This window comes from Perca fluviatilis, chromosome 23, assembly GCF_010015445.1.
Source record: "Perca fluviatilis chromosome 23, GENO_Pfluv_1.0, whole genome shotgun sequence".
Classification (NCBI taxonomy): domain Eukaryota; kingdom Metazoa; phylum Chordata; class Actinopteri; order Perciformes; family Percidae; genus Perca; species Perca fluviatilis.
Genome location: NC_053134.1, coordinates 24,546,821 through 24,566,119, shown reverse-complemented (window position 1 = coordinate 24,566,119; position 19,299 = coordinate 24,546,821). Strand labels below are relative to the sequence as shown.

Genomic DNA, 19,299 nt, shown 5'->3' with positions numbered 1-19,299 from the left:
ATTAGTAAATAACTTCAGATTGAAAGTCATTTAACGTCACGTCCATGGTGTGACCGTGTGAAACAAGGCAACCGACATTTAAAACTTTGATAACTGTGCTGCGTTCTGACGATTTATGCTGCGCCTTGTTGAAAAATGCCACCTTATTTGTTTTTGTGTATTTTCATCAGACACGTGGTTTTTTTTATTATTAAAAACAGGGTAGTAGGCTACTGTAAGACTAAGGGAAACATATTATTACTTCACTTTTTTCAGCGGTAGAGCGTATTTCGATAGACCACGCATGTGCAGAAAGTAGCACATATCGACGACACACCTTATATACTGTCTATGCGACACACCTGTCTATGTGCGGATTACAGCCACTATTTTCAAACCGAGTAGTACATCTTCCCACCATAGACGAGCTTTGGTGGCACTTTTCGCTCTGACGCGGCTAGTGCTTGGCTCTGGCTGGCTGTCAAGAAATAAGACTCCCATCTCTTTTCCTGTACCAAATGTCTCCGTGCCAGAAAGGTAAGTTATGGAAAGCAATAAAATACGGCGACAACAATAAGTAGTTAGTTTTGCTGTTCTTAGATTCATAAGCTAACCTCGGCTACTGTATTCTCCCGGTTAACGAAGAAGCAAAGTAACGTTAGGGAGCCGTGCCGTGCTTCCTACTGTTTTGGTTTCTATCGTTGCACAGCTAACGTTAGCTAAGATAGCAGAGGGGTAGCTAACATAAACAAATATCCACAACTAACTGTTATAGCTACAATATTAGCTGTTGCCGTAAGAAGGCGTTAAACGAAAGCCCTACCATAAAGTAGACATGTTACCACAATGCGAAGACTTATAAAGACAGGTATGTGAAAGGCCGGAATTTAGTGCGGATGAAAACGTAGGTGACATACAAGCTTTGGGCTCCGGACTGCATCGTCAACATAAGCGAAGCAACGACAGTAAAAGTCGTGCCGAAAAGTGACGCCTAATGCCCTTTATTATAACCAATTTATCCTTTTTTTCACTTGCAAAAAAGTGATTGACCTCGTCAATGAAGGGTTATGTATGCCTCAACATGACTTGATTTCATTCATGAGGCTTATATCTGACAGAGCTTAGCCCACCCAGTACCTGTAGAAATAGGCTACCCTTTTTAAAGGTCCCATGACATGGTGTTCTTTGGATGCTTTTATATAGACCTTAGTGGTCCCCTAATACTGTATCTGAAGTCTCTTTTATATAGACCTTAGTGGTCCCCTAATACTGTATCTGAAGTCTCTTTTATATAGACCTTAGTGGTCCCCTAATACTGTATCTGAAGTCTCTTTTATATAGACCTTAGTGGTCCCCTAATACTGTATCTGAATTCTCTTTTATATAGGCCTTAGTGGTCCCCTAATACTGTATCTGAAGTCTCTTTTATATAGACCTTAGTGGTCCCCTAATACTGTATCTGAAGTCTCTTTTATATAGGCCTTAGTGGTCCCCTAATACTGTATCTGAAGTCTCTTTTATATAGACCTTAGTGGTCCCCTAATACTGTATCTGAAGTCTCTTTTATATAGACCTTAGTGGTCCCTTAATAATGTATCTGAAGTCTCTTTTATATAGACCTTAGTGGTCCCCTAATACTGTATCTGAAGTCTCTTTTATATAGACCTTAGTGGTCCCCTAATACTGTATCTGAATTCTCTTTATATAGGCCTTAGTGGTCCCCTATTACTGTATCTGAAGTCTCTTTTATATAGACCTTAGTGGTCCCCTAATACTGTATCTGAAGTCTCTTTTATATAGGCCTTAGTGGTCCCCTAATACTGTATCTGAAGTCTCTTTTATATAGACCTTAGTGGTCCCCTAATACTGTATCTGAAGTCTCTTTTATATAGACCTTAGTGGTCCCTTAATAATGTATCTGAAGTCTCTTTTATATAGACCTTAGTGGTCCCCTAATACTGTATCTGAAGTCTCTTTTATATAGACCTTAGTGGTCCCCTAATACTGTATCTGAAGTCTCTTTTATATAGGCCTTAGTGGTCCCCTAATACTGTATCTGAAGTCTCTTTTATATAGAACTTAGTGGTCCCCTAATACTGTATCTGAAGTCTCTTTTATATAGGCCTTAGTGGTCCCCTAATACTGTATCTGAAGTCTCTTTTATATAGACCTTAGTGGTCCCCTAATACTGTGAAGTCTCTTTTATATAGACCTTAGTGGTCCCCTAATACTGTATCTGAAGACTCTTTTATATATACCTTAGTGGTCCCCTAATACTGTATCTGAAGTCTCTTTTATATAGACCTTAGTGGTCCCCTAATACTGTATCTGAAGACTCTTTTATATATACCTTAGTGGTCCCCTAATACTGTATCTGAAGTCTCTTTTATATAGACCTTAGTGGTCCCCTAATACTGTATCTGAAGTCTCTTTTATATAGACCTTAGTGGTCCCCTAATACTGTATCTGAAGTCTCTTTTATATAGACCTTAGTGGTCCCCTAATACTGTATCTGAAGTCTCTTTTATATAGACCTTAGTGGTCCCCTAATAATGTATCTGAAGTCTCTTTTATAGAGGCCTTAGTGGTCCCCTAATACTGTATCTGAAGTCTCTTTCCCAAAATCCAGCCTTGGTGCAGAATTACAGCCACTAGAGCCAGTCCCACAATGAGCTTTCCTTAGGATGTGCCATTTCTGTGTCTGTCGCTGTTGAGGAGGAGAGAGGGGTGTGGACTTGACCAACTGCCACTTTGCTCGTTTGAAAGCCATGATGTCTCTCTCTCTCTCATGAGCGGGCCAAATTCTCTGGTTGGGCAAAGCAGAGAAAGGGGAGGTAACCTTGCTCCTTATGACCTCATAAGGAGAAGATTCCAGATCGGCCCATCTGAGCTTTCATTTTCTCAAAGGCAGAGCAGGATACCCAGGGCTCAGTTTACACCTATCACCATTTCTAGCTACTGGGGGACCATAGGCAGGCTGGGGGAACATATTAATGTTAAAAAACTTCATAAAGTGAAATTTTCCTGCCATGGGACCTTTTTAAAAGGCCAATACAACCACTGACACACAGTTTTCCAAGTAAGACGTGGACGTGCAGTATATCAACACGCTCCCACAGATGGCAGTCAGATTTTGGCAGATGATCACTTATTTGCATGACAAGTCTATGCCATTTTTGGTTTTCAGAAAGGCGTATTTCCTGCTTTCGCTTTCGATGCGCTCCGTCAGCTACACTAACAATTTATTATGATGTGTGCAGTTTACTAAAGATTTGTGTCTCCACTTTGAATCAGTCCTGGTTCTAATGATCAGTATCTTTCCTGCTCTCGTTTTCGCTTGCTAATGCTGCATTCCTTTTCACCAGGCTTTGTGACTAACCGTACCTGACTCTCTTCCTTAACGCCATCCAGCGAAATGTATTTTTGCCTAACAGCGCTGGGAGATGTGGACAATTGTTTAGTGTCCTTAACAACAAATTGTCCCCCCACCACTGACTGAATTGTGATCACGAGCAGTGACAGGAGACCAAACACTACACTGTAAACCCGAATAAGTTACCAGAACTCAAAAAAAGTGAGGCAATCAGTTGCCTCACTTTTTTTAAGTTGATTAACTTAAAAGTCAAAATTTTCCGAACTTAAAAGGTTGGTTTAATTGCTACTTGTACCTTTTGATAACAGTTAAATTAAAAGTGCTCATTTAGCTCAACTCAAATATTTGCAGTTAATATGACTTAGTTTTCTGTTAAGGGAACTCAATTATTTTCAGTTATTATGACTTACAGTTTTGAGTTTTCAAACCACAGGAATAAGTTCACAGAACTTAAAAAAATAAGTACACAACCACACAATTTTTATGTTAATAAAACTCAATGTTTATTAGTTTGTTTTGTCATTGTTTTAAGTACACATTAGTCAAATATGTTGAGTTTGTTTACTTAAAAACATGTGATTCAAAACTTAAAAATTTTTAGGCAACCGATTGCCTCACTTACATTAAGTTTAACTAACTTAATATATCTTAAAGTCGTGAACGTCTGCTTTTGAACAGTTACATGTTAAAATGAAATAGAAAAACATTTATAAATTAAAATAAAAAATAATTTTAAAATATACTTATATATATATATATTAAATAAATAAATAAATTGGAGAGATTTTTAAGAAGAAAAACTCAAAATTCTCTGATCCTATCCTTCCAAATGTGTTCCTGGTCACTTAAACGAACACGCCGACTTAATGGGACTTTGTCTTATTCACCGTATCCTCCAGAGTTAGAGAAGTCCATAAATACCCTTCTCATCTCAGTGTGTGTTGTAACTCTGTCTGGCGCACCCACTGCTAGCCTAGCTTAGCACATGTTGTACAAATCACAACATGTAAATAGGAAAATGTTGGCGTTATTTTGTCACTTATTAGGAGCATAGATGGAGCCAGATACCTCCAGGATCTGTGCTAAGCTAGGCATGGGTGCGTCAGACAGAGATACGACACGCACAGAGATGAGAAGCGTATGTATGGACTTACAGTGCCTTGCGAAAGTATTCGGCCCCCTTGAACTTTTCGACCTTTTGCCACATTTCAGGCCTCAAACATAAAGATATAAAACTGTAATTTTTTGTGAAGAATCAACAACAAGTGGGACACAATCATGAAGTGGAACGAAATTTATTGGATATTTCAAACCTTTTAAACAAATAAAAAACTGAAATATTGGGCGTGCAAAATTATTCAGCCCCCTTAAGTTAATACTTTGTAGCGCCACCTTTTGCTGCGATTACAGCTGTAAGTCGCGTGGGGTATGTCTCTATCAGTTTTGCACATCGAGAGACTTACATTTTTGCCCATTCCTCCTTGCAAAACAGCTCGAGCTCAGTGAGGTTGGATGGAGAGCGGTGGTAACAGCAGTTTTCAGTTCTTTCCACAGATTCTCGATTGGATTCAGGTCTGGACTTTGACTTGGCCATTCTAACACCTGGATATGTTTATTTGTGAACCATTCCATTGTAGATTTTGCTTTATGTTTTGGATCATTGTCTTGTTGGAAGACAAATCTCCGTCCCAGTCTCAGGTCTTTTGCAGACTCCATCAGGTTTTCTTCCAGAATGGTCCTGTATTTGGCTCCATCCATCTTCCCATCAATTTTAACCATCTTCCCTGTCCCTGCTGAAGAAAAGCAGGCCCAAACCATGATGCTGCCACCACCATGTTTGACAGTGGGGATGGTGTGTTCAGGGTGATGAGCTGTGTTGCTTTTACGCCAAACATAACGTTTTGCATTGTTGCCAAAAAGTTCGATTTTGGTTTCATCTGACCACAGCACCTTCTTCCACATGTTTGGTGTGTCTCCCAGGTGGCTTTTGGCAAACTTTAAACGACACTTTTTATGGATATCTTTAAGAAATGGCTTTCTTCTTGCCACTCTTCCATAAAGGCCAGATTTGTGCAGTATACGACTGATTGTTGTCCTATGGACAGAGTCTCCCACCTCAGCTGTAGATCTCTGCAGTTCATCCAGAGTGATCATGGGCCTCTTGGCTGCATCTCTGATCAGTCTTCTCATTGTATGAGCTGAAAGTTTAGAGGGACGGCCGGGCTTCGGTGATTTGTAGTGGTCTGATACTCCTTCCATTTCAATATTATCGCTTGCACAGTGCTCCTTGGGATGTTTAAAGCTTGGGAAATCTTTTTGTATCCAACCGGCTTTAAACTTCTCCACAACAGTATCTCGGACCTGCCTGGTGTGTTCCTTGTTCTTCATGATGCTCTCGGCGTTTACACGGACCTCTGAGACTATCACAGAGCAGGTGCATTTATACGGAGACTTGATTACACACAGCTGGATTCTATTTATCATCATTAGTCATTTAGGTCAACATTGGATCATTCAGAGTTCCTCACTGAACTTCTGGAGAGAGTTTGCTGCACTGAAAGTAAAGGGCTGAATAATTTTGCACGCCCACTTTTTCAGTTTTTTATTTGTTAAAAAGTTTGAAATAGCCAATGAATTTCGTTCCACTTCATAATTGGGACCCACTTGTTGTTGATTCTTCACAAAAAATTACAGTTTTATATCTTTATGTTTGAGGCCTGAAATGTGGCAAAAGGTCGAAACGTTCAAGGGGGCCGAATACTTTCGCAAGGCACTGTATCTAACTCTGGGGGATACTGTGAATAAATCCCAATAAGTACCGTATTTTCCGGACTATAAGTCGCACTTTTTTTTCCTACTTTGGCTGGTCCTGTGACTTGTGCAACTTGTATATCAAAATATATATAATTTAACATGTTTTTAAATGTTAATTCATACTGAACACATTACCATCTACAGCCCGCAAGAGGGCGTCTATGCTTGTGACAACTAGAATGCTGCTCCTAAAGACAACTGAGAAAGAGAAAAGAGATAAACTGCAGGTAGTAAAATATGCAGCCGAAAACGGTAATCGAGCAGCAGAAAGAAAGTTTGAAACAAGGGAGAAACTTGTGAGGGACTGGCGAAAAGGGTAACTCTTATGCAATGAAGAAAACAAAGAAAGCTAATCGGCTAATCGCGGGCTGAAAGCAAGATGGCCAGAGCTGGAGGAACGAGTCACACATGGGTGCTTGAACAACGGTGCTGCTGCGGAGAGGCTTGTCAACGGTGCAGTTAGCTCGCTACGCCGCCACCTGGTAGTTGTTCTGTGTGCTATTGTATAGTTTAATAACTGTTAATGTGTTACGTTAACATACCGGACACCTACCGTATTCAGCCTGTTGTTCTGGGTGCTATTGTGTAGTTTTGGATTTTGTGAAATACATTTCTAAATAAATGCGAATTTATAGTCCGTGCGCGATTTATATCGTTTTTTCCTCTTCATGACGCATTTTTGACTGATGCGACTTATACTCCGGAGCTTAATTTTAGTCCGGAAAATACGGTAGGCATGTTTCTTTAAGGCCCTAGGAAATAAATATTTATCACACATTTCTGATATTGACCAGACAACTAATCAGATAGTCAGGAAAATAATCGGAGTAATCAAAAACAATAATACCAAAATGAAGTTATCGTCTACAGCTATAAAAGAAAAAACACTGCTTTTGGCTTCCTTGCTAATTCCTGAGTAAGGCGACAGGGCAGCAATTTGGATGAAATTTCAAATATTCTATAGAGTTTAAGAACATTTTCACTTAAAACTCTAAAATGTAAATGTTTTACAAACCATATCAAATGCACAGGGAAATGTGAGTCATCTTGCGCAGCCCACAATGGTTAAGAAAAACATTAAAACATACAAAACATTAGCGTTACTTTTGCATTATATTAATAAGAACAAAGGCATATTGAGTAGTTTGGGCCTATTGGCTGAACACCTGCAGTAGTGCAGTAACTTTTTGAGGCATTATTTAGACAAAAGGAGATAACTTTGAACTAGCCTTTTATAATGCTTTACCCTGCAGCCTTTTTTTCAGATGAGTTTCTACATCATTAATTCATTCTTGAGGGTCTGCAACCTCGGGGATAGTTTACCACTTTCTAGATCAAGTTAAATCTTTAGAGTGAATTCAAAAGTGTTGGTCAGTGCTTTGGGATAGCTGAGGTGTAGTGCATAGATCACTCCACAGATTACCAGGAAGGCATCGCCAAGTCTGGGAAGGCTGACCCGGCATCACTTTCAATGACGACAGTGATTCTCACAGGGTGGTAGTGAACTGGACTTGCGTCATGGTCACCGATGAAAGTAATGAGGCCCACTGCAACACCATCAAGCTCTGGCTCATCAGACTCATCCTGAATGAATGAAAAAAGAGATACTAATCACAAACTAACACATGGAACAGAACAGATGACATAATTTGTCTTTCCTTAACCAAGTCCCATTGAAATCCAATACCACTTTTACAAAAGAGACCTGGGTCTCATTGTAAGAGTTGAAAAACATAAGATCCATGTTCTGCACACATGAATCAGCCAAAATACCAGAGAATCTAAGTGCTGACTGAAACCAAGGACATTTACAAGAAAATGTTTTACTGAACATTGAATAAAATGTTAGTATTTACGGGTTAGATAATACACAGCAGAATCTGTTAGTGACTTAAGGAGACTCACTGTGCAGGTTCTTAAACATCCAGAGACGTCCTCACGCAGATACACAGGAAGGACGTGGAGAACAGTAGTGCGCTTGGTGTGTATGTCATGGATTTCCTATTCAGATAAAAACAGAATTGCATATACTGAAGAGTTTACATAAAGCTGATTTTAAACAGTCCAAACAGAACATATGTCCACAAATAACCTGTTAACATCTTTAATGCAATCAGACAAATGGCAAACAAAGTGGACTAATTGCAAAAGTCAAAAAGCTCATTTCAATCATTGAACCTGTTCAATGTTCTACTGGTTCAACCTATGAAATGTGTAAAAATCTATTTACCTGTTCATCATGGATTTTTAAAATTTCAGCCAGAGCATCTGCTGTCTTCCCAGTTTTTGATGCCTTCCGTCTGAATAAGGTCATCAGTCGAGGAAGATAGCGGTCAAGCTCAGCATAGCACGTGTTGGGCAGGTTCTGATTTGTAATCCGCTGGAACTCTGCATACAACTACATAGAAATAACAGCCAGAGGAGAATACAGCAACAACACTTATTAAAAAAACAGTTCAATTTGAAGAATCTTGCACACATTCATAAAGCAAAAATATCAGCCAAATGAGTAAGAATCACAATTTTCACTTTAAAAGAGAGAGCTGATCCATATTACCTCAGACTCCATTTTAAGAGCAGGCCAGAGGTCCATGAGGTCGTTCACTGGTGGGCAGGACATCACTATGGTCTGTCGGCGTAGAGGAAATGTGGTCTCCATCATCTTTCTAATGAGGGTCAGTTTCTTCTCAGTCTTCTTCAACAATTTTTGCAAGCAAATACAAAGTTAAGTAAAATATGATTAGTAGTATTCGTGAACAGAACACATTCATTATTTGTTGACTTAAATACAGCAAAACACTTTATTTTGATCAAACCGGCAAGTAGAAAAAACAATGATGTGTGTATGTGGGAGTGCGTATAATTTGGGGTTACCACACTAAAACCTTGTCTGAGAAAAAAAAAACAATTCAAGTTATTGGTATTTAGAGGGGTGATAGAAGAATTCACATTCATTGGATTACCTGGTATCGTTATCACATCTCCAGTTATCTTCCTTAACTTCTTGAAACTGGAACAGCAAGATGCAAAGGCATAAACTGATCTGAAACTGAACAATTAAAAGATTCAAAGAGTGTCAAATTATAAATACTTCCATTTATAAATGTTCCCTGTTAATGATCTTTTCATTTAATCCCCATAAGTGTCAAGTTACTAAAGCCATCAAGCAAAATTAACATTACTGTAAAGAAAAGCAGCCACACTTGAACCTTAGTGCATGGTTAATCAACAATAATACCATTACTACAAACCAAAGCTTTACTGTTAAGGGTTTTTACTTTATTCATCTTTGTCATGAAAAGCAGCTTGCCTCCAGCAGGGTCGTTTGTTTTAAAACCGAGGCAACAGTAGGCAGGCACGGGCAGTTGACTCGTTCTGTTAACAGCAATCTCCGTGTCTCAGACAGTCTGCTCACACAGAATTTAAAACTAGCGTCCCTAGAAGCTACACAGAGAGCGCGGACTTGCAGTGTAGGAACTCAGTTTGAGGCGTTTATGCTCTTTTGTGCACTATTGAAAGTTTCCAGCAACAAAAAAACTAACTATCGCATACGAGGTGTCTGTTAGTGCTTCTACTAACATACCAGGTGTCTGTTAGTGCTTCTACTAACAACTAATTTTCTAACACCACCTTTAAGCGGGGAATGAGCGTGTGATTACTAGATTCATCCGTCGTCAAATTCTTCAGGGAGTCGGTTAGTGGTAGCTAGGTCGCTAGTTGTGCTGCTGGAGTGTGTAACGTCAAAGTCCTTCTAAATAGTCTCTGGTAACGTTATTGGTCGCGCGCTAAGTGGCTAGCTAGCTCTTTAGCAGCTAACCTATATCTGACAAGTTGCCAATCCCTACAAGACTCCCATGATAAGCCAGTGAAGGGCGGGGGCTTGGAGAAGGTCTACGCTCTCTGAGACAAACACATACAAAATGTATAAAAGTAGTAAAAGCGAATGAATATTAACATTCAAAACTTACAGTAAGTCCAGTGAGCCTGATTGCTGCCGCGAGGTGTAGTTTTGCAACCCTACTGTCTGCTGCTTCCCGCCTTGTGCGTTGCAAACTTTTCTTCTTCTGTGTTTTTCCAAAGAGCGGTAAGGAATCAGTGTAGTGTGCAAATTAGCGCGCACCTTCTGCTTCGCGCAGGTTGAATCAGAGATTAACTCTCCATACAAAATTATCCCTGCAGCTGCTTAAATAAAAATAAAAAGAATATATAGGCTACATTAAACTGATGAAGCAAAAAATAAATAAAATAAAAACATTTTGTCCTCCACTAATGTCTAATGCATTTCAGACCATTTGCTATTGCAATTTATTTATTATGATCGATTTTACTTATTTGGTAAAGCACTTTGAGATTTTATTGTATTTTAACATGTGCTATATAAATTCAGTTTATTTTTAAATCATCCCTATTTTAAACAATAGAAATAACAGGACTTTATCATTCTTAGTATGTTATTACTCAATTCTATTACATTGTACTTAAGTTATGTTTTTAAGTTATGCTTACTTATACACAAAATAGTTCCATTTAATCAAAAAATATTAGTTAACAATACTCAAAAAGGAAGAACATGTTACACCAACTTGACAAAATTAAGTTAGTAGAACTTGTTCTAAAACTTTGAGTATACACTACTTAATCTATTTAATTACTTTGAACGTTCGGGTTTACAGTGTATCTTGAAGCCATCGTATCTTTTAAGAAGCCTGTAGCTACCGTAATGACATGGCAGGCCACTTTTTATTCACACTCCTGTAACTCCTGTTGATGGAAAGTTGCACAGAGTCCCTCAGAGCCGATGTTGCGGCTGTAAGCAGTCCGACAAAGTGCTGCCGTGAGGGCCTGAACACTGAGAGATGCATAAACACACTGTGACGCCTGTATTGTTATGATTTATTCCCTCCACACGTAAAATACAACTAGCACTGCAGTTACCAAATGTAAAGTTACCGCGTGAGTCGAAATAAGTGCCTTAGTGCGGCGGCACTTTGTTGGACTGCTTACAGCCGCAGCATTAGTCAACAGAAAGTGTTCGCTCCCAGGTGAACAGGTGACGCAAACAAATATGTTATCACTTCCGCTCAAACCGCCATGAAAACGCCCACCACCTACAATATAAGTGCACAATATAATAATCAGTAAATACTATAAATGAGACCATAAACAGCATACAGTATGTGGCTCCTACAGCCGGTCTGTATATCAATAGAAACCAGCCTAATTAGAGCCTTGGGTCTCTGGCTACCGGGGATTGTGAATGTTTTGTTCCTCTTTCTAAGAAGTGTCTCAGCTGTTCCATGACGGTGCAATGTCATCTTAAAGGGTCATTTAGTGTGTTTTTTTTCAACCTGGAACCTATTTTCCCATGCATTGGTGTCTAAGTGACACATATATTTTCTTTCATAAACAACAATCTTTGAAATTGGTCCAGTATTGAGCAAGAAAGCTGTAACCGGTAGCCACGGGCCAGGCTGCAGTGTAACCCTGCAGGGCGGCTGTAGTCTGTGCGCTGTGTTCCAGTGCAAATTTTTGGCCCAGACTAGGGTTGCATGATATTGACAACATGTGATATTGCGATATCGATGTTAATTTCGATATTTTTAAACCGATGTAAAATTACAAAAGTTACGGGAAAACGCATCAAAATAGATTGGCAACAAATACAACACAAGGTTTATTTCAACTGACTGTCATATTGGACTGGTACAACAACTTGTGCCAGTTGATATCGCTCTGCCGGTAAAAAAAACCCCGATCTATTGTGCAGCCCTACCAGACACATAAACATATGAATATAGGTTGAAAATACCCGAAGTTCCCCTTCATGTTGCTTCACGCTGTGTTTTCCTGTTCTAGCTATTCTCTCCTCTGCTATCTTTCCTTTCTGTATTTCCCTCAGGCTCATGAGACTCCATTTCCAATTTCCAGCATGGATGGTGCACCTGAGCTAGTCTAAACCACTTTATTACTGTGTCTCATTTTCACACTGCTCTCATGCTGGATGACAGGAGATGAGACACTGCGGCCCTGCAGCACACCATGAGTATCCAGAGTCTGGGAGGAGCTATCGGGGATTCCCTAGGCTCTAGCCTGACGGTGCGTATGAGCGGGGCAGGCGGCGGCCGGAGCGCTCTTTCTCTGAAGCCGCCTTCCTCCGGACGGATTGCCTCTCTGTTCCAGGCCATGGTCCCCACCGGTTACACCAAGCTGCAGGAGGAGCGGCTCGCCATGGTGGACGTCGGAGCCAAGCCCGAGCCCGTCTCGCTCCAGAACGGCTACAGGCAAGAGCCGTCGCACGTAGAAGGCTCCCGACGGCTCCTGGAACGGGCCTCGCGCTCCTCCGTGACTTTGTCCGACTGCGGGGACGGAGGCTACTCCGAAACGGAGCCCATGCTGGCCGAGAGGAGGCTCTCCGGGGAGCAGGCGGACGAGGAGGCGGAAGAAGAAGAAGAAGGGGAGGAGGAAGGGCAGAGGTCGACCAGGCAGAACATGCCCAAGGAGTCGCTGCTGGCCATGGCGCTGCAGATCTTGCTGCCTTTCCTGCTGGCTGGATTTGGAACCGTTTCAGCTGGAATGGTGCTGGATATTGTGCAGGTAAGCCGAGCTACAATGCAACCATTATTCGGAAAGAAACAAGCAGCATGGTTGAGAGCTCGAGACAGAGTGGCATTAAAGGCTAATGCCAGTTTATTTATTTTCCTAACACTGTACTCTGCAAAGGAATTACAGAGACGTGGGAACATAAAACTAAGAAACCCGGTCAGTCAGACAATCACACTGGTTGTAAACAGTTTATCGAGATTATCGAAACCACTTTTTCTTTGGAGGTAAATCCAAAAGTAAGTACACTTAGGGCCAGGGTCCAGCAGCCAAATGGCGAGTGTTTGTATTTATTATAAGGATCCCCCATTAGCTGCGGCCTAGACGACCAGCTAGTCTTCCTGGGGGAACCAACACAACACAACATTAAATCAGACTATATTTAAACATTTCATGACTCCTACAGAAAAGAAAAGAAACCCAGCAATATATGCATATAGAACTAAATAACAGAAAACAACCAAAAAGTAAGGAAATATATATAATAATAATTAAAAAAACATGAAAATAAAGAAATACCTTAAACATATTACAGTACATTACATAGCTAACATCAAGGTAGTTCACATAGACAAGGAAAGAAATATAATATTTCCAACCACACAGTAAGATAACAAATACAACCATACGATCAGTTAAGTGAAGTGAAGGTAAGATTTGACTTTCTTTTTAAAATTTACCTTTCCTTTGATAAAACATATGTTACTTGGGAATGGTCAAATTTGATCAGCCACTCAATAAATAATTGATATATTGGCTGTTGAGTGAAGCCAATCTTCCAGCCACTTGCATATTTTACCTGCATTTGGCTGGTAGGTGGTGCTAATCTTGGACCCTGCTTAGGGCTGCTCAATTAGGGAAAAAAAAATCATAACCACAATTATTTTGGTTAATATTGAAATCACACTTATTTAACACGATTACTCATTGACTTTTGCAAAACCAACACAGGGTCAGAAGGGTTATACATTTCTCCGGTTTAGGGGCTCGGAAACGTCCGAGCGGTGTGAATCTAAGGTGTAAACGTAGCAAAAGATATTCATTTTTAAACCAAAACGTCGCAGTGTAAATGTAGCCCTAGTCTAGACTAGAAGTCTCCCTTACACTTCCAATATGGGACCTTGTTAAGTTCCACATGCTAGCATTTGAAAGATCTGGTTCATGGATGCATATGCAAATGATGAGTTCTATCTAGCGCTGTCTAAATGATAGCGTAGCATTTTAATTTGAACGTTAAATGAGGCTGAGTGAAAGTGCAGTAGTTAGGTCAGACGTGATGTTCTGTATTCCGTGCTTGTGTCCTCCGCAGCACTGGGAGGCGTTCCAGTACATCACGGAGATCTTCATCCTGGTACCGGCGCTGCTCGGCCTCAAGGGAAACCTGGAGATGACCCTGGCCTCGAGGCTGTCCACAGCGGTGAGACAAACACACACACACACACACACACACACACACACACACACACACACACACACACTAGGGCTGGCAATCACCAGAGGCCTCCGCAAAATGATATCACAATACTTATGTCACAATACTTTAAAAATTTTCAGCATATTGCAATATTCTGCGGTGTATTGTGCAACTTATCAATTTCTGTTTTGTTCAATTTTGTAAAATGCAATGCAAAATGGGATTGTCAAGCAGACAAACTGGCCAACACTGTCATACAAACCTGTCATACGTGTTTATTATTCTAGTACCAAAAAGTTAAATTCTCATGTGCAGTTTATACAATGAAAGATCAATACTTGGCGTCCATTCATCCAGGGTGGGATTTTTGGAGGGGCATGCATGGGATTTCCTCCTTTCTGGTCTACAGATCCCTGCCTTTACAGAATTATTGTTATCCCTGGTGGGGACAAAATGTATTCCCCTTCAAAGTGATCAATGCTACTTCATCAATAGACCATATATTAATTATTTATCTACAATAGAAGTATTTTAAACTAAGTACAGCACTGTAACGTGAACAGTCTTTAGTGCCGTAGAAGGATAAAATCCGAGCAGCAGTTGCTGGTTGTATTTAGCCGCTCCAGAGCTCCCGGACTCCGGCTACCAGCAGCAGTTGTTTAGCCGCCAACAGGTGACTGTAAGTCGGGTACAGGCACCGCCAGGTGACGGTCCTTTCAGGGGCCGTAGTAGTGGAGTTTAGACAGAAAAAGTGAGCGTCATGCGACGATGGAAGTTAAGTTTTAGGAACCAAAACGACTCGTCAAGTCCCCCGCCCCTTATACACACACTGGCTCTCTCTGTGAGTGACTAGCAGGGAAGTATTTTTATGTTCAGCCTGATGTGCGAGGAAACTAATTACAATGCATATGCTCAGTTGGAATGGATTTGTCACTAAAAGGTTTCGGCAGTAAAAGTGCAATAGAATATATAATAAATGCATATATTGTGATGTAGCGAACAGTCAGCTTGCACGACTGAAGAACTGACATCCCATACATTCTCATAATGCAGATACGCTGCATTGACTCGGTCTGCTTTTTCATTTATTTTTTCCCCGCTACGGCATAGTCGACAGAAAGCTATTTAGTCTTTTTTTTTTTCATATTATGTCGCAACGTTGGAAACGTTTCCAGCCAGCCCTCACAACATGTTCTCTTAACTTTTTAGGTGTGTGTGTGTGTGTGTGTGTGTGTGTGTGTGTGTGTGTGTGTGTGTGTGTGTGTGTGTGTGTGTGTGTGTGTGTGTGTGTGTGTGTGTGTGTGTGTGTGTGTGTGTGTGTGTGTGTGGCTACATCATTCTTTGCGGTGACGTCTCATCTGCACAGACTAAGCCTCTCTCTGCGTATAGTCTGTTGGTCACCTCTGTGACATCCCAGTCTGTAATTACAGCTGGAGCGTCTTCTCTGTCAGGTGAAATAAAGACAAAAACACAACAGTGGAAACCTTGTTTGTCAGTGCAGCTGTGTTGGCGCTCACTGCCGCCTTCTAAATTCAAGTTATAATTCAGGCAAGTGTCTTTTTTTCCCGACGAGGGCCGGTTGGGGTCGGTCCCAGACTGATAGCAGCATTAATGGAGAGCCCTATCGTTTCTGTGGTAACAGAATCGTGGATGGAATCGCAAAATTCAGAATTTAAAAAGTCCAGTCCATGAGACAGATTCCATACATTATCCTACTTTAAGTCAACGGTAAAAGCTAACTGGAGATTTGAAAATATGACTCCGTCTAAGTTTCCAACTGAGTCGTAAAAAACCTGTAGTTTTAGAAAACGTCTTAAAGTGCTCAGATTATGCTCATTTTCAGGTTCATAATTGTATTTAGCGGTTGTACCAGAATAGGTTTACGTGGTTTAATTTTCAAAAAACACCATATTTTTGTTGTACTGCACATTGCTGCAGCTTCTCTTTTCACCCTGTGTTTTGAGCTCTCTGTTTTAGCTACAGAGTGAGGCATCGCACTTCTGTTCCATCTTCATTGGGAGTCGCACATGTATAGTACCTAGGTAAGGACTACTAGCCAGTCAGAAGCAGAGTATGAGGGCGTGCCCTAACAGTACCTAGGTAAGGACTACTAGCCAGTCAGAAGCAGAGTATGAGGGCGTTCCCTGACAGTACCTAGGTAAGGACTACTAGCCAGTCAGAAGCAGAGTATGAGGGCATGCCCAGACAGTAGCTAGGTAAGGACTACTAGCCAGTCAGAAGCAGAGTATGAGGGCGTGCCACGCTAGCAGCTAGGCGAGCATTATAACGTGTGTTCCAAAGTTTATTTGTTTATTTAAAAGGATCCCCATTAGCTGCCCCCAAGACGACAGCTAGTCTTCCTGGGGTCCAAACAATACATACAAAACGTGTATGTGAGTAATTACAATCACAATTACTCACAAAAATATCATATAATAATAGACATAAAAGAACAAGAAAAAATAACAATACAAAAAGTACTGATTAGAATAATAGTAAAATAATACAAAACATAGCACATGATACAACCTCTCTCAGCCAATCCAGACGATATTACGATGTTGAAAACAAATACAGTCTTAGTCTTTTTTTAAAACCAGTTTTTCCCTTGATTTCACGAACCCCAACTGGAAGATTGTTCCAAAACACAATTGACCTATAAAACACGGTCCTCTTCATAGAGTCAGATTTAGGTAGGGGTAAAGAAATCTGTCGACTATTCGCCCCTCTTGTGTAATGTGAATGCATATCTGAATAGTAAATTATATTGTCGTAAAGAAATTTTGGAATCCGAGTGTTAATAATTCTATGAAAATATCCTAACATATTAGCAGATAGTCTATGCTTGACCACCAGCCAAGCAAGACGTTCATGCATCTCTGCAACACTAGTTCTCGAAGAACAACCAAGAACCAGTCTTGCAGCCTTATTTTGAGCCACTTGTAATTTCTTTAAATGACTGCATGATGCAGCAGACCATACAACAGAACAGTAATCCAAATGACACAAAACCAATGTACAAACAACACGACTAAACAACTGTGAATTTAAAAATTGTGCACATTTACGCATTACTGCAACAGCTCTGCCCATTTTAGCAACAACTTTGTTGATGTGATCAGACCATGACAATGTAGAATCGAGCCAAAGTCCAAGAAGCTTCACCCAGGTTTGTCTCTGAAGTAAAGGCTGGACCACAACAGAGCTGTTTGGAGCAGTTGGTGAACAGGGTTTTTTTGTTGGAGATGGTAAGTCCCTTTGGGGTGGACTTTGGGCTTTTTCACTTTGTAAACCTAATATAACGTGCACAAAAAAGATATATAACACAATAAAGGTAAGGGGAAAAAGCCAAAAAGCATAATATGAGCACTTTAAAATACATAAAAAAAAACTTCCCAGTGGCTTAGGCCTGGTGGCGGGCATCTTAGGCTGGCAATACACTGGGGGAAAACACTGTTATTACTATGGAAAGTTTAATGCAAGAATTATTTAGCTGCATATTGAAGGCATTTTGGTGTACGAGCTTTGCGGATTAGGAATAAGTGGAGGAATTTGCTGATGTAGCAGAGTGAGGGGTGATTTGCTGTAGACGGAGGTGGGACGGGCTGCTGCAACCAGGATGTTGAATGTACTGCTCCACTTCGGATCTCCCTTAGCAAACAGTGTAACAAGGCAAGAGCAGTGAGGAAAGAAACAGGTTTGCCTGATCGAGCGTGCATTCATTTGCAGCTCGTGATTCCCCATGAAACTGCGTCATAAATAGGGCTGGGTACCGAGTTCGATACTTTTTAGGCAGCGACTGAATTGCGTCCTTAAGTGTCGAGTATCGAAAAATGCCTCGTCATTCAATAGTCAATTTCAATCCCTAAGTAGTACATCTCATCAGAGTGAGTGAGCCAATAAGTATGCAGCATGCTTCTACCAAGCTCTAATAATGTTAGTGATTGGCTGTCTGACTAGACACGTCGAGGAGACACGCGGTAAAAACTCTATAATAAATAAAAAGATTTGTGCCGTAATGTTGTAATTAGATCTGTAACAATTCAAAATTTTGCTGTACAATTAATTTGCTCAGAAATAATTGAGGTTTTTCTTTTAGTCACATTTTAAGAAACATTTATTTATGTATTACTTTCAGACACATTCAACTTTTGAATGAATCCCAGGATACACCTTTTGGTTATATCATCAACATATGTCATGTGACCCAGATAATATATCCGGTAATATCACAAGTACACAGCCTGTGAAGTAAACCACGCTCCTTTTATTATTGTACAACATGGTATTTTTTTCTTCTAGTACCATCAAATTGACAATAGCACATTTATCCCCATCAATAAAATACAAAGCACGAATACTCACTTATATAATTACAATTTGGCATATCTAAACAAAATCAACAATTAGGGCGCCTGGGTAGCTCACCTGGTAAAGCGTGCGTCCATATACAGAGGCTTAGTCCTCGACGCAGCGGTCGCGGGTCCGATTCTCCTTCTCTCTCCCCTTTCATGTCTAAAGCTGTCCTATCTAATGAAGGCCTAAAAATGCCACAAAAAATACTTAAAAAATCAACAGTTACCATCAAAAGTCATACCCCAGGACCTTAGCCAATGTTAGCAATTAATTGCGGTTGAACAAAGAAATGGCGATTACGTTAAAAAAACTTGCGACAAGTCAATTATGTAATCATTGCTACAGGCCTAGTTGTAATGTTGTCATATTTTTTGTCATATTACTGTACTACGGTGCACAAAGCACTTGTTCAGCAGTGTGTGTCGACGGCTCTGTGTTTGTCTCAACTACTCAGACTAGGATTGCACGATATTGACAAAATGTGATATTGCGATATTGATTATGAATATTGCGATATCGATATTAATTTCGATGTTTTCAAACGTGTAAAATTACAAAAGTTACGGGGAAAACGCATCAAAATAGATTCATAACAAATTAAACAAGTTTTCTTACAACACAAGGTTTATTGCACCTGACAGTCATATTGGACTGGTCCCACATGAATAAATAAATAAGGACCTAATAATAATGTCTACAGAACAGGATGTTTTACTGGTTGGACAGTAGAAAATCTATAAATAAAGAGAACAGGACACAACTT

General features: G+C 40.3%; 1 protein-coding gene across 2 annotated transcripts in view; it reads left to right on the top strand.

Annotated features, from left to right (window-relative positions):
* Positions 1-313: 313 nt before the first annotated feature.
* Positions 314-19,299, top strand: part of slc41a2b (solute carrier family 41 member 2b) — a 57,031-nt gene continuing 38,045 nt past the window's right edge. The window contains exons 1-3 of one of the 2 annotated variants that reach the window (XM_039791522.1): positions 314-516; positions 12,066-12,760; positions 14,076-14,183. In XM_039791522.1, the coding sequence (XP_039647456.1) occupies positions 12,206-12,760; positions 14,076-14,183 (663 nt within the window). In that variant the 5' untranslated portion in view covers positions 314-516; positions 12,066-12,205. The remainder of the gene's footprint in view (positions 517-12,065; positions 12,761-14,075; positions 14,184-19,299) is intronic. The other variant, XM_039791521.1, reaches the window with a different exon arrangement.